Genomic DNA, 16243 nt, shown 5'->3' with positions numbered 1-16243 from the left:
TTCTCTAGTCGTACACGTGCTTTCATACCTGCACTTGACCTTGATATTGTTCTCTTCATTCTCTCCTTTGTCTTCCTCACCTTCTTCTCCTTGTGAGTTACAGGCACGGTTCAATCTCCACCGAATTCACAAGGACGGGGACTTTATTCTGGGCGGTTTATTTCCCATCCACTCCTCCTCTGTCTTCCCTGAGCTGTCTTTCATGTTCAAGCCACAGGACCCCACTTGCTATGGGTGAGTGTCACAAATACAATAGGAAGCAACACTAATAAACTGTACCACAGGATTAGCTGATGTTGTATTATGTCTCTGAGAGAAGAGGCACTGGTATCAGTTTATTTATAAGGCTATTGATGGGAAGGTACCAGTGGTGGAAAGTAACTAAGTACATTTACTTAAGTACTGTACTTAAGTACAATTTTGAGGTATTTGTACTACTTACTACTTGAGTATTTCCAATTTCCAATACTTTTACTTCTACTCCACTGCATATCAGAGGCAAATATTGTACTTTTACTCCACTACAATTATTTGAAAACTTTAGTTACTAGTTACTTTGCAGATATAAATTATTACATTATAAAACATACATTAACCACTTTAGCCCTATTTTATACATAGGCTATTTGAAAATAGCCGATCTACAAGCTCACAATGCGCCGCGATGCGACGCGTTGTGAGCTTGTAGATCTGCTATTTTCAAATATTTTAGTACTTTTACTTTTGGTACTTTAAGTACGTTTTGATGCCAATACTTTTGTACTTTTACTCAAGTAAATTTTTAATTCTGGACTTTTACTTGTAACAGAGTATTTCTATATTGCAGTATTGGTACTTTTACTTAAGTAAAGAATTTGAGTACTTTTTCCACCACTGGAAGGTACCACCTTACCTTACATTGCTATTAGAATGGGGGGAAAAGCACTTATCAGACCCGCTCAAGCGACTGGCTTACACTTGAGGTCCCACCTGTTCAGTCTGAACTGGGGAAATCTGCTTTCTGCTTTGATGCTCCTATTTCATGGAACACTCACGCTAAAAGTTAATGCCCCAATATCCTATGGACAATTTAATCACCTGCTCTTAAATCTCCCTACCTCACCATGTAATTGTTTTTAACTTACAAATGTTCTGTTACGGTTTTATTGTTGTTTCTGTATTTTATACTTGTACAGTGCCTCAATTGTTGATTTTTTGTGTGTGTATGTAATCTCGACAGCATTGCAAACGAGGGTGAACCTCAATGCTCTTTTTCGAGAATAAATAAAGGTTTCAATCGATGTCTACAAAGATAAACATATTCAAGGTTTACAGTGGCATTGTGTGTGTGTGTGTGTGTTAGTTTTAACATTCCAGGGTTCAGGTATGCCCAGACCATGGCTTTCGCCATTACCGAGATCAACAGAAACGCCAGCCTGCTGCCCAACGTGACTCTGGGATACAGTCTCTATGACGCCTGTCATACGCTGGGAGTTGCATTCCGCGCAGCGTTGTCCATGTCCAGCGGGAGAGAGGAGCGGTTTGAGCTGGCTGAGCGCTGTGTCGGCTCTCCTCCAGTGCTCGGCATCGTGGGCGACGATTCTTCAACACAATCTATCGCCATCTCTAGTATACTAGGTTTGTACAAGGTGCCCATGGTAAGTGTTCAGCTTGAACCCCCTTTTAGCACCACCAGTTGTATACACAGGCTACTTCATTTGGGTTATTTGGTTATTTGGTTATTTACTAATGTAAATAATTAGAGTCTCAAAGACATAGAACATGTTTAGGTGCAGACAGATTTTCAATGGAGCATAAAGCAGGTTTTTCAGACCGGGAACACATCTGCGTGTCATGTTTAGATTTCTTTGGTTATTAACAAATAGCAGATCTACAGTACAAGCTCATAGCTCAACTTGCTATATATCAGTGGTTCTCAAACTTTTTTCATGTGAAGGACCCCCAAAATGATATGTATTCCACGACAGACCCCCCCCCCCTCTAAAAATATTTTGTTCCAGGGACCCCCAGAAGCAAAGATTTCAGTTATAATGTATATATATTCAAAGATTTACTCAAATTTTCATGATTTTTCAAAAATAGCAGATCTGCAAGCTCATAGCGCGGCCGCGCTATGAGCTTGTATAAACTAATTTCAGGTTTGACTTAATGCGGGTCAGTCATGTTGTGCACAAACACACATGCCCACGTGCACATGCACGTGCATACTCCCACAGCTGTCACTGCCTTGTTTTTTTTGTTGTTGCTTTCAGTATCTGAACTTTGTTTATTATAAAGAAGATTACTTTTATGATTGGTATATCATAACAGTTGTATAGGTGACAAGAAATTTGTCATGAGAGATCAAAAAAATAAATTACATTTTTGTTTTGGGAGCCTCACCCTTTCCCCGCCGACCCCCATCTCAAAATATTTTGTTCCAGGGACCCCCCAGAAGCAAAGATTTGAGTTAAAAATGTTCGCTTTAAAAGAATATAAATATATTAATTTGCACACATTTTCTCGAAAATAGCAGATCTACAAGCTCATAGCGCTATGAGCTTGTAGATCTGCAATTTATTGTTTTGCCAAAGTGTAAAATAATGATTTTTAGCTAAAATAAAAAAATGACACAGATGCGTTCCGGGTCTTAATCATTTACTTAGCTTGATTAAAGTCTGCGTTCTGCCGCTGCGTCACGCATGCTTGTCATGTGTGACACGTCGTAGTCACACATGACTAATATATGATGTTGTTTTCCTTTGTAACAGCCACTTGTTTCAAGCATGTGAGACACACAGGTTTGCCACCGAACTCACATAGGAGACGAGGGGGGAGTCAAACATGTCGTATTATTACAAAACATGTTTTTTGTTGCCTTTTGCAGGTTAGTTACCATGCCATGTGCTCCTGCTTGAGTGACTGGGATCTGTTCCCATCCTTCTTTAGAACAATCCCAAGTTCTGCATCCCAGGTGAACGTCTACAGACTAAACATGTGTTGGTAAAGAAGGTATAGGTTTTGGTTTATTTGTAATTGTTATGGTCCACATAAAAACTAAATTAGGTTTCACACTTCGATTTTTTAAGAACTCATGTAAGTTATATAATATATAATCTAAAGTTAGGCTGGCTAGCGAGAATCCTTTTTGTACGGCTCAACTTTCTGATTCAACAATCTAATTGCTGTGGGAGGGGCTTCACTGCTCTGTTCTGGGGGCTTGGGTTGAACAGGCCATGAGAGGGCTGAGGGGAGTTCTTCAGGATGCCATCTGTTCTGTGCACTCAGCACTCCTTGTAGATGATCATCACTGTACATGTACATGTTATAAAGCACCGAAGTCTGACGTAATTTACACATCCTACCTGGTTCGCGGTTTTCCGCCCCCGTTCTGAATCCCCATAGAAGTATTTAATATCGCGTCAAATAAGAACTGTGTTCCATAAATAAATAAATGACCCCCTGACTCTTATGGATATGAAGCATCAACTGACGGTGAGAAAACGATAATGTTACTTACGCCGAATTAGTTACATTTTCGCCAGAAACAGACTGTATCAAATATAAGTGACTGACTATCATAAACGATACAGAACCTCCTCCCTGACAATATCGCTGAGACAGTTTGTTTATTTTTGGACCTCAATTCTTATATGAGACGATTCTAAGATGACCCAATGTTATTCTCCATAGAGAAATGACTTTACGAACCAGGGGATGAACGAGTGAAATAAGGACTTCTGTACTCTATACTACACCATGTACTCATGTACAGTATGTACATGGTGTTGAACATGTACCAGGTATAGTATAGGCATTACATTTAGTTTGACTCTGTTCCACAGATAAATATTATGAGCTATTTTTTTTTTTTAAGTACTTTTACTTTTGGTACTTTAAGTACATTTTGATACCAATACTTTTGTACTTTTAGTCAACTAAATGTTTCCCCCCGGTCTTTTACTTGTAACCGAGTACTTCTACATTGCAGAATTGATACTTTTACTTAAGTCAAACAGACTTTGAGTACTTTTTCCCACCAATGCCTCCCAATCCTTTATCCAACCAGATACGAGCTATGCTCCAGATGATGAGGCGGTTTGGGTGGACCTGGGTAGGACTGCTGTTTAACGACGATGACTACGGCCGCGACGCCGCCCGGATCCTCCAGTCCGACCTGGACCGGTCCGGTCTGGGTTGTCTGGCGTACGTGGAGGTCGTGCCGTGGGACGGCGACCCGGCCGAACTGCGGAGGATCGTCACGGTGATGAAGACGTCCACGGCTCGCGTCGTCATCGAATTCGTGTACGGGATCAACGTAGTTCATCTGCTGGAGGAGGTTTGGGGCCCGGGTTACCGATACGTGTTGATTTAGAGCAGTGGTTTTCAACCTTTTTCATGCCAAGGACCCCTACATTGATATACATTTGGCCGCGGACCCCCATTTGAAAATGTTTTGTGCCAGGGACCCCCCAGAAGCAAAAGATATCAGTTAATTTTCGCTTTAAAAAATATAAATATTCAAAGATATGCACACTTTTTCAAGGTTTTTCAAAAAATCGCTTTGGCTATTTTTGAATAGCCAAAGTGTAAAATAATGCTTTTTTAGCTCAAATCAAAAAATGACACAGATGCGTCCCATGTCTTAATGGGCAGCAATTGTGTATTTTTTCTTTTTTCACACTATACACTATATTGTTCAACACAATCATCAGGTGGTGAAGCAGAATGTGACCGGTCTGCAATGGATATCCGATGTGGGTTGGATGAAACCTCACATCCTCCAGACTCCTCACTTCATGCCCCACCTGAGAGTCCTGGGTCTTGCCATCCGTCGCGGAGAGATACCAGGTCTCAGGGACTTCCTGTTAGAAATACATCCTGACAACGATCCTGACAACACCTTAGTGAGTCTTCTGTTAGATGTGCTATTTAAGCTGCCATTTCAACTGGCCTATGGGTTTTTAAATATTCACACATGTATCGTCACCTTGCTAAACTAATGGCCTACGTAATTTTTTGATGAAAATGATATTTCTGCCTATGTCAGCTCCTCATGACACTGGCCACCTCTGGTAAAATCTCCTGAATTGAAAAGGATCATCATGCTGTTCACTCCCCTTTTAGTATAATGGCCAAACTCCCTAGTGTGACTTAGGCCGAAATAAGCTTTTGTTTTCACAAAGTCACAAAAAATAAGCAAAAAAATGCCAAAAATGGCCTAAATCAGTAAATCATTTGGCCTAAAGGTCCTTTCACACGGCAAGCAGCCAATGTGCCCATGTAATTCATTTTTAATTATTTGGGACGTGCGGAGAAGTTGAGGGGCGGTGAGGCAGGCAGGCGCGGCCCCGTGAAATTCTCACGCACGTGCTCGTTTGTGCACGCACGCGCGGGCGGCAAGAGCTGGATTGTGGTGAGATTTTGTTTTCACCGCACCACGCAGGAGGACAAAACAACAATGATCGCGACGCGATCACCGCTCATCCGAGCGGTGACGCCCGCGTGAACCGCTTGCCGCGTGTTACGACCTTAAGTCAGATGTAATCGTATTTAAACCTATTTAAATCGCTTATGTTACATAACTGACAGACAGTGTTATTTTTATTTTAATAGTCATAATTTGTTATAAACTTTTTGGGTGAAATGATTAAGAAATATCATATAGTTTTGTTTTGGATCAGTTTTTCATTTTTTTCAGAAAAACTTTCTGAAAAAATGACTTTTAGTTTAGCAAGGTGACGTTATGCTTAAGTATTCGCTGTGTTTCTCCAGGTGAGGCAGTTTTGGGAGAACGCGTTTCAGTGTAAATTCGCTCCCCTTCCGTCAGAGTGGGCGGATGCTGGTGGAGGGGTGTGTACTGGACTAGAGGACCTAGGAGCATCAGAGAATACCCTGCTGGATGTGTCAGACCTCAGACCAGAGTACAACGTGTACAAGGCTGTGTACGCTCTGGCCCACGCCCTCCATGACATGTTGCAGTGTGTGCCAGGAAGAGGGCCTTTCGCCGGGCACAGCTGTGCCAGTTTGCAGACCGTACAGCCATGGCAGGTGGGATATGAATTCACAGTTTATCTGTTAATGTTTCTAGTTGGATTATAATGCAAAATAACGAGGATGATGGTAGTTGGGAAAGCATGTCCCTTGGTTATGCAATCCCCGTTTTACCCGTTGTCACAGAACTTAATATTCTCGTAGTAGGCCCTACTTGGAGCTCAGTCTATGACATCAGTATTACATCATATTGTTGACATCAGGGATCTCCATATATGGGCATTAACCCATTCAATCCAGAAAAAAGCATCCATGTAATTTTAGATTGTGTGTGTGTGCGTGCGTGCGTGCGTGCGTGTGTGTGTGAGTGTGTGTGTGTGTGTTTGTCAAACTCGAGAACGTGCAGTTCTCAAGATATGCTGGGGACACACAGGAGGTTTTGTGCATTTATAGATAGATAATGAATATGTAAAGATGACATTGGTGAGCATAAGCATGGAAAATGGACGTAGATTTAAAAAAAATAAAAAACAGTATTGTTAATAATTTTTCTTATAGTGATGTATAGTAAATGTCTGGCAGTAAATGTTGTTCAGTGTTTGGAGCAGAAACGCTGTTATACACAAGCCTTTGGAGGATAATTAACGTTGAGGTACATCAGTGGGTCCCAAACTTTTTAGCTCAAGACCCAAAAGAGAAATTAGATGTTTGCACGGGACCCAAACTAGTGAAAATAGCAGATCTACAAGCTCACGTTGTGAGCGCCACGTTGTGCCACGTTGTGCCACGTTGTGAGCTTGTAGATCTGCTATTTTCACTACCTTTTAGTTTTTTTATAGAATGTCTCTGGGACACTGAAGGCCATGTTTTTCATGCTGAAAGAAACATGACCGCTTCATTATTGGCCATGTATTAATGCCCCATTTTAATGCCCAGATAGTGAATACTTCAAGTCAACTGTATTTTATACAGTAGATTATTTTTGTTTGATTTACTTGCTTGCTCTTCATACATTTCCAGCTTGTGTATTACATGGAAAAGATCAACTTCACCACATCATTTGGAGATCATGTAACATTTGATGAGAGTGGCGATGCGTTACCAATCTATGATGTCATGAACTGGGCGTGGCTGCCTGATGGAAGCGTAAAGGTTCACAATGTAGGTTTGTTCATGAAGTCAGCCTCTGGAGACGAACAACTCATCCTTGATGAAGACAGAATCTTCTGGAGCTTTGAATCTACAAAGGTCACTTGAGCTGGTCACATCTTACTATAGGGAGCAAATTCATACACATAATTAATCCTTAATTAAAGATTAACCCATACATTAATTCACTGTTAATTCTCTCCTCACTATCCTGCGCATAGAAGCCACCGAAAAAAAATCTGATCTACAAACCCACCACATGTGGCCCTTAACGTATGCTATAATAACTTTGGTTAAGTAATAGTGTTTTATTAATGATGAATTCATGATAAATTACTAATGAATGAATGTATGAGTTCATCATTATTAATTACATAAGTGTTAATTAATACATTTGCTCCCTATAGTAAGCTGTGAGCTTTCTAAAGGGCTAATGATGAATGAGCTCATGATGTGAATGTCATTTATTTTGACTGATTGGTTTCCTCTGCAGCCTCCTCGGTCAGTGTGCAGTGAGAGCTGTTCTCCTGGAACCCGTGTGGCCAGAAGGAAAGGAGAACCTGTCTGCTGCTTTGACTGCATTGCTTGTTCTGAGGGAGAGATCAGCAACGAGACCGGTACGTTTACATTATGTAGCAATGTACATGTTATCTTTAGGACAATACTGTACCTGCCTGTCCCTTTAAAGGAGAGTATATATATATATATATATATATATATATAGTATATACCTAAAATGACTGGAACTCTCCTTTAACCCTGCCCTCATTGTTAGACTCTACAGAGTGCACCAGTTGTCCAGAGGACTTCTGGTCCAGCCCCCAGCGTGACCACTGTGTCCCTAAGAGCGTGGAGTTCCTCTCCTACCACGAGGCCCTGGGTATCTCCTTGACAACCATCTCATTGCTAGGCACACTTATCTGTGCCATTGTCCTGGGAATCTTCATCTATCATCGAAGCACACCCATGGTGCGCGCCAACAACTCAGAACTCAGCTTCCTTCTCTTGTTGTCACTCAAACTGTGCTTCCTGTGCTCACTTCTGTTCATTGGTCGTCCCAGACTCTGGACTTGTCAGCTGAGACATGCAGCGTTTGGAATCAGCTTTGTGCTGTGTGTCTCGTGTATCCTGGTAAAGACTATGGTGGTGTTGGTCGTGTTCAAGGCCTCCGAGCCTGGGGGTGCAGACATTCTGAAGTGGTTCGGTGCCATGCAGCAGAGAGGAACAGTTCTGGCTCTTGCTTTTGTCCAGGCAATAATCTGCACGGCCTGGCTCGTGTCTTCCTCACCAACTCCTCATAAAAACACACAATACCACAGTAATAAGATAGTCTTTGAGTGTGTGGTGGGTTCTACAATCGGTTTCGCAGTGTTATTAGGTTATATTGGTTTACTGGCACTCCTCAGCTTCGTCCTGGCATTCATGGCAAGGAATCTCCCAGACAACTTCAATGAAGCCAAGTTAATCACTTTCAGCATGTTGATCTTCTGTGCCGTGTGGATAGCCTTCATACCAGCATATATCAGCTCCCCAGGCAAATATGCAGATGTAGTGGAGGTGTTTGCCATTTTAGCATCTAGTTTTGGGATTTTGGTGGCACTGTTTGGACCAAAGTGTTATATAATCCTTTTGAAACCCGAGAGAAACACTAAGAAGTCCATCATGGGTCGAGGTGCCACCAAGACATAAAAGCAGAAATTCAATGACAATACATTTTCTCTGCGTGTATTTTATAACAAAAAGTGTATATGAATATATTTGAATTGCCTTGTTAGTGGTAGATTTTTTTTTCTACAAGATTAAACCATAAGTAATAATTCAATCAGAGATGTAAACTTCTATTGATTCATTATTTAGAAGAATTACCCTCCCTTGAAGACTCAATTTGATGAGTTTAGACGTATTATATAGATCTACAAATTAGTACCTCTTCATTCTGGGTGAAAGTACTACACAGGTGGGAAATTCTATGTATATCTATCGATCTATCTACAGTATCTATACATTTACGGAATCTGTGTGTGTGTGTGTGTGTGTGTGTGTGTGTGTGTGTGTGTGTGTGTGTGTGTGTGTGTGTGTGTGTGTGTGTGTGTGTGTGTGTGTGTGTGTGTTGTGCGTGCGTGCCTGTGTATGCGTGTGTGTGCGCGTGTGGCTGTCCCCCGCATATCCTAAGAACCGTCTGACTGATCGACTTCAAACTTGGCGTGTATATCACTGAGGACCCGATGGAGTGATATACTGAGTGGGAAGTTGGTGGGATCAGCGGTTCTCCAGAAATATATAGTCTGTCTGACATCTGTCTTTTATGCCCTTATATGGAGACCCCTGATGCCCTCAATATGTCATAGTACTGGCATCATAGAATGGTGTCAGGTACAATGGGTAGAACTGGTACAATGGGCATTGTATAGCCGAGGGTCATCTGCCTTATGTAGGTTTAGAATTGGCAAACGCACCCTTTAGCTATTGTCTAAATGCATTCTTTCTCAATGAGTTACAGCGGCTTGGTTTGTTATTTTCAAGGTCAAAAGTCCTGAAAATAATATGCTTACTGTTTTAAGGACTACTACAACTAGTCCATACCCGTGGGGGGATATGCGCACATGATCTGGCAACCCGGGAGGCAGTTCGTCCCATAGCTCGCGGGGCCATCCCACAGCTGGGCAGCCGTAACCATGGCGACATTCTTTCACACAAAAACGCTAAACAGCTGAGATTTGGTGAAATCGAAAAACAGGCTTTGCTGTTCCGTACACATGGTAATGGTCAATGGCTGTGTGCAAATTCAGATCAACTGCTCCAGCCACTGAGGAGAACCGGGCAGAAGAGATTTTGGCCTCACCTCCACCACCACCACCACTACAGAGCTTTGTAGAATTATAGGAGGATGTGTGCATACCATCCATGTTGATTTTGTTACGCTATTTCTTTTCGAACGCATGATTTGGCCAAAACCACTTCCTGGTGGAAAAAAGGGCAGGCCCACGTTTCCTGATCATGGTAAACTTGAAACCCCATTTTTTTTGTGTGGAAAATAGGCCTACATGTTGCTGGGTGCATGTAACACATTAAAACCTGGAAAGCATCTGTGTAATCTATTCATTTTAGCTATATATATAATAGCAAATATTTTTACAGAAAACTCTTTAGAATAGTGGTTTAGAACAGTGGTTCTCAAAAATAGCAGATGTACAAGCTCACAGTGCGTCTCTTCGTGCCGCGCTGTGAGCTTGTATCTGGTATTTTTGAACAATCTTGAGTTTGAAAGATTTTGAATAATTTAGATGTTTTTTAAAAAAAAAACACAAATCCTCTCTTATGGGGGTCCCTGGCACCAAATGATTTCCGATGGGGGGGGGTCCGCGGCCAAATACACATCATTTTGGGGGTCCTTGGCACAAAAAAAAGTTTGAGAAGTAGGCTTCTGATTTACAGTAGAAAGCATTTGTGTAGAATCTAGAAAAATGTCTTGGAATTCTATGAGATACTGCTCCACAATGTCATGCCGGAGGACCTAGAACCTGTAATGTACAGTATTAACATTGTACCATACAGATGTACTCCTTCTGTTGAATCAACATACCAAGCATACAAATGTACTAAGGATAAGGATAAGGATAAGGATAATTCCTTTTAACAGGTCGTTCATGAAAGTCCTTGCGGTCTTATTTCCAATGAGAACCTGTGAGCAATTGGGGTTAAGAGTCTTGCTCAGGGACAAATTTCATATCATCGGCGCATATGCTGGGATAGCCTGGAATCGAACCTGGGGCAACCAGGGCCTCTGGTTCCCTAGGCGGGCTCACTAACCACTCAGCTATGGCCGCCCCTAAATGAAAGTATAGTAACATACATACAGATGGTACTTTAACATAAACTACAGTTTATTCATTCAAATAAGTTACAGTTTGCAGATATGAAATGCATCTGTGGAGAAAAAAAAAACAGTAGTCAAATAAAAAATAAACAAAATGTAAAACAATGACTGGAAACAGTTTCTCTAGTACTAACTAGATCCAAATCCCAAAAATGAAGGGGGAAAAAAAAGTACAATCTTCAAAAGGAAATAAGGTTTAGTACAGATGATCATTTATGGCCATGCATAGGGAGAATAGGGAAGGGGAAAAAATATGTTTTATGACATGGCTCTGGAGGAGTCAAATAATAATAATGAATTGGACCTATTTCATCCCATGGGGGAAATTCAGTTTTCAGCTTCACCCAGCAGAGTGCTTCTCAAGTGAGCGCTCAGCACTATATATTTCTCAATTTGGTCCCCCGCTTCCCTCCACTCAGAGTGCTGGTGTCTTCATGATGTGGGACTCTGCATGGATCCATCAGCATACACACAGCAGGGAGACTATTAAGCTTGGTTGGAAGCTTGGAAGCTATACATTAATGAGATAGGGTTTGATAACGGCATGGCCCCCGTGTGGATCTGGACCTTCATGTGGTCAGTCTATGACCTACTATAATGTATGACTCGTGTATGATTTGTTTCAGCCCGATCCTGAACGCCATTCAATTCCACTATTATTATATCATTAAATTAAAGTTACATTTTTCAAAAAATATATATAAAACATAATGTCAAAAACGTATTGGAGGTACTTGCTTGGCCCTACTGGCAGCGTGCACAAGGCATGTGGTACTGATTGATCCGTCAGTTTGCAAGATTAGCCCCGGACAGACACAGACAGACACAGACAGACACATTTAGATGGCTCTCCTCCTACAGAGCCAGGCCGTAAAAAAAAAAAAAAAAAATCAAAGACACAATAGGTTGCGTCTGGACATGAAGGATGGACTGATCTGCTCGAGGCTTGACATGTACCCTGCTCTGTCTGTGGTACTATGCAACGTATACAATAGAAGATAACGCTGAGGAAGGCTTGACGCCGAAACGCGTCCGTGTATGCCGTTGTCCGTGCTGCATATGAATTAAAAGTACCAGAAGGACTTTGTGGAGTGCTGGCTATTGCTTTATTTACTATGCAACGTACAGTCTCTTATCAATGGTGCTGGGGATGGGTTTAATATCTGTTCCTAGCTGCTCCTCGATGTCCTTGAGGGTAAAGCGGTCGATATAAGTGATCAGGTTGACGGCGAGACCCAAATGTCCAAAACGGCCAGATCGGCCAATGCGGTGAAGGTACGTTTCCCCTAGCTTGGGAAAGTCAAAGTTAATGACCACGTTGACAGACTGAATGTCGATTCCTCTTGTGAAGAGGTCAGTGCAGACGAGATTGCGGCACAGGCCATTTCGGAAGTCGTGGAACACGCGATTGCGGTGCTCCTGTCTCATTTTGGCGTGAATGTAAAAACACGAGTAGCCCAGCTGGGAGATCTTCTTGGCCAAGAGCTCTACTCTGTGAGAGGAGTTGCAGAAAATGATGGACTGGTTGATCTGGAGCTTGGAGAACAAGGTGTTAAGGCAATGAACCTTCTGCTTTTCGGTCACAAAGACGTAATACTGAGTCACCCCTCTCAGGGTAAGCTCATCCATCAGGTTAATCTCGTACGGCTTATGTAAGTGAGAATTCATAAACTTCTGCACGCTGACGGGGAATGTTGCAGAGTAAAGCAGGATCTGCCTCTGTTTCGGCAGGAAGCCCAGAATTTCCTCCACCATCACCACAAAATCCTGGGACAGGAGCTTGTCGGCCTCATCCATGACGATAATTTGCACCTGGTTGACTTTGGCCACTCCCTTCTTGATGAGGTCTAAAATCCTCCCGGGAGTAGCAATGACCACGTGTATCGTTTCGTCGAGCCTCATGATGTCATCGCGTAGGTTGGTTCCGCCTGTTGTTGCCATGACCTTCACCCCGCCCATATGTTTGCTGACCTGGATACAGATCTGGCTCACCTGCAGAGCCAGTTCTCTTGTCGGCACAATGACCAGAGCTTGTACGCAGTCCTTCCTCAGGTCAATGTGTTCGAGTAAGGGAATGAGGTAGGCTCCGCTCTTTCCTGTGCCATTCTTGGCTCTGGCCAAGATGTCCCTCCCTGACAGTGCAATGGGAATGCTCTCCTCCTGGATCGGGGATGGCTCTTCCCAGCCCATCTCAAAGATTCCTATAAGAAGCTCCCTCTTTAGGCCGTAATCTTCAAATTCACTGCCTTTAGTAGCAGTCACATCCAAAGTTTTCAACCTCGTGTCCTTTGGGAGGAGTTTCAGAATTTTCTTCCAGTCGTCTCCGGGCTTGATGAGCGTGTTGGCTGTGGGAGCTGGCTGGCAGCTAGCATAATTGATTTTGCGGGAGCCATTTATGTGGCTTAGTTGCAGCTGTTGCGGGCCTCCGCCTGGTCTTCCAACAGGCTTAACGGAAATGCTACGCCGGCCATTTTGATTGGACATGCCCAAAAGTACTGGGTTCTCTGTTCTGGTGGCGCTATTTACAGAATCTGTCTGCTTTAACAGCAGAGACATTTCTACAGATCAAAAGTGAGTCCAGTTACCTAGGATCTATGCAAGCTTTGACAATTGACCTTCTTCCCGTTGGTAACAATGATCCAACAGCAATTTATTCAGTGTTTAGGTAATAGTGTAACCATTTAAAGACTTGCTTAGCTTAGAGCCCACCTTGTATGTTTCTTTCAAATTGTAGTTGAGTTTAACCCTCGGACTGCTGGAATGTATATTTTACTTTGTAATATTTGCCGGTTTACAAATGTTTGTCAGTTTACAAAGAGGTTTGTGAAACTAAGCCTGACTTATAATCATATCTTCAGCAATGACGTCACTTGGTTGACATCATTGCTGATGTCACTGGACCAAACCAACTGAAGGGAATTTCCTCGTCTTCGCCAGGCTGGAAGCGAAGGGGAAATTATGTTTCTGCCTGTAACGGAGGTCCTAATTAATCTCCGACCGTTACATTACAGGACTTCAGAGCTTCAACATGTGCACATACACTGTCCATATTGAAGCTTTAAAGTCTTTTAACGTAACAGCAGGGACGTGCAGAGAATGTTAGAGAGGCAGGGGCTCTCGCATTTCTTTCACCATAGTAAATGCTGCATTCATGGTCTGGAGAGGGCAGTTTTTTACAGACGGGTAAAAAGGCAGGGGCTGAAGCCCCCTTTGATGTCTATGTGTGCACGTGCCTAACCTATTCAGAGGACCACATTGACCCTGTCTGTGTGTCTGCCTGTGTGTCTCTGAGTGGCTAATCCAGCATACCACTGTGTATGTTTATTAAGACATTTTAACAGTTTAACCCACTGGTTGACGTTATTGACATACATACGTCTCGCCACTAGGTTGTGGCAAAAGGCAACTAATGCTCGCACACAGACTTGTTTTTATTTTATTTTCCAAAGCATTTGCAGCCTATTAAAATTGCCCTGCTGGGTAAAGGTCCTTTCACACGGCAAGCGGCCAGCGGGCCTATGTAATTCATAGCGGTACCGCCCGCGTGAACCGCTTGCCGTGTGTTACGACCTTAACAGATATTCACATTTCACAAACACTGCAACAGGAAATAAACGTTTTATGTTGTCAGTGAATGTATAAATAATGTAGTAATCATTGTATTGGCCATATGGGGATATTTAGGCTGTACAGGCAGATTATTTCATAAGACACTACTAACCTGCAATCCTGTGTGGATGGTCATTTGCGGCTCCGAGTCCAGGGTTACGATCTCCTCCAGGATTTCAAAACATGTCAACTAAAGACCCCCGATGATCATCGTCTGTCCTGGCCTTCTTCTGTTGCATCTGGCCCCACGTCCTGGTTTGTCTCACCTGGCTCTGTGCTGCGCTCTGTGCGCTCACCGCTGCATGTTTCCAAGGTGTCCACAGCGGTCTTCAACATGTCGTTTGCACTGTGTTTATTCTCTCTGTCAAAGTAACAATCCTTATATCTGGGATCCAGGATAGTTGCCACGTCTGTGGAGAGGCAGACCGTGACATCCTCGACCATATGTGAAGAATTTATTCAGCTGATGGGAGATCGGGTGCTGTCAGATATTGTCAGTGACGTTAAAATGGCCAAACACTTCTCAATTAGCGTTGATTAGACCCCCGATGTTTCACACATGGATCAGCTCACGTTAATTTTACGTTGTGTGTCACCCGAAGGCGACATACATTATTATTTTTTATCAGAACATATTGTGAATAAAAGGTATTTTGCTGTAAAACAAGTGGCTGCATTCAAGACCATGGACAGCGTCTGTCTGTCTGTCTGTCTGCCTGCCTCTCTCTCTCTGTGTCTGTCTCACCTTCATTGTCTCTCTCTCTCTCTCTCTCTCTCTCTCTCTCTCTCTCTCTCAAGCAGTTAAATGAACTCAAGTGTGAAAACCTATCAATGACCCTTTTATCACCAGATACAAACATAATTGACACAGCCCAAATGATGCAATATAGGCTTTTGGAACACTATTACCTTACAACTTGCAGTTCTTATGTGCTTTAAATTATGTCAATAATAATATGCATTCGATATGCAACGATTCCTTTTCTCTTTGGTGTACAATCCATGCAGAGTTGAGGTAAGAATCCATAATCCACAGGATGAGAATAAGGAAAATTACGCGAGGACGCAGTTGGGTTCTCCTCAGAAAGACTAGCCTTTTCAACTTGTGACGGGAGTCGTCCCTATTGAGTGAAAGATGAACTATTTATAAAATAAATACAAATTTTAAGGTGTTTTTATTATTAGTAGTACCATTTATTTTTGATTAAATTAATTTAACTCAGAGTACAAAAGGGATCATTAGGGGTGAAAAGTACAAAGAATATACTGGGTTACAAATAAGGGTCCATTTTCCACAATAAAAATGATAAATACTCATATTCAGTAACAAAATGAGTAAAGGGTCCACACTGAGTACTGACTACTAGCCTTCTTACCTGTAATAATAACTTACATTTTGTAATTATCTTATATGAAATCAAACAAAAGCTTAAATACAAAACCAGTGTATTGTTGTTGTTTTTCAAACAACAAAATGTGTGTGTGGCGTTGATGACTTCATTCCAGTAATCAATTGACCAAAAAAACTAAACAAAAACAACTGTTGCAAATGTATTAAATGAGTTACAAATATCAGCCAGAAACAGAATGCCAGAGCCATTACATTCAGAGTAGTAGACACACTGACATCTGCTG

At 42.2% G+C, this 16243-nt stretch overlaps 2 protein-coding genes across 2 annotated transcripts; one reads left to right on the top strand and one right to left on the bottom strand.

Moving 5' to 3' along the window:
- The first annotated feature begins 1348 nt into the window (after positions 1 to 1348).
- Positions 1349 to 8833, top strand: LOC308095232 (extracellular calcium-sensing receptor-like). The gene is made up of 8 exons (XM_080442212.1): positions 1349 to 1617; positions 2867 to 2953; positions 4049 to 4318; positions 4695 to 4886; positions 5755 to 6030; positions 6994 to 7221; positions 7616 to 7739; positions 7898 to 8833. Exons 2-8 carry the CDS (start codon positions 2882 to 2884, stop codon positions 8809 to 8811), a joined length of 2076 nt encoding a protein of 691 aa, XP_080298338.1. The 5' UTR covers positions 1349 to 1617; positions 2867 to 2881; the 3' UTR covers positions 8812 to 8833.
- Positions 8834 to 12112: 3279 nt separating this feature from the next.
- Positions 12113 to 13555, bottom strand: LOC308082133 (putative ATP-dependent RNA helicase ddx6; the record flags this gene model as incomplete). The annotated part of the gene is made up of 1 exon (XM_080423787.1): positions 12113 to 13555. The coding sequence occupies one exon, from the start codon at positions 13553 to 13555 to the stop codon at positions 12113 to 12115; it is 1443 nt and encodes a 480-aa protein (XP_080279913.1).
- Positions 13556 to 16243: the final 2688 nt, after the last annotated feature.

Source organism: Gymnoscopelus braueri (genome assembly GCF_963280865.1).
Source record: "Gymnoscopelus braueri genome assembly, chromosome: 1".
Lineage (NCBI taxonomy): Eukaryota > Metazoa > Chordata > Actinopteri > Myctophiformes > Myctophidae > Gymnoscopelus > Gymnoscopelus braueri.
This window is presented reverse-complemented; position numbering and strand designations above follow the sequence as displayed.

Coding starts and splice junctions, on each gene's coding strand:
- LOC308095232 (XM_080442212.1), top strand. CDS start 2,882: ATGTGCTCCTGCTTGAGTGACTGGGATCTGTTCCCATCCTTCTTTAGA. Junction 2,954..4,048: donor TCCCAAGTTCTGCATCCCAG/GTGAACGTCTAC, acceptor TTATCCAACCAG/ATACGAGCTATGCTCCAGAT. Junction 4,887..5,754: donor ACGATCCTGACAACACCTTA/GTGAGTCTTCTG, acceptor GTGTTTCTCCAG/GTGAGGCAGTTTTGGGAGAA.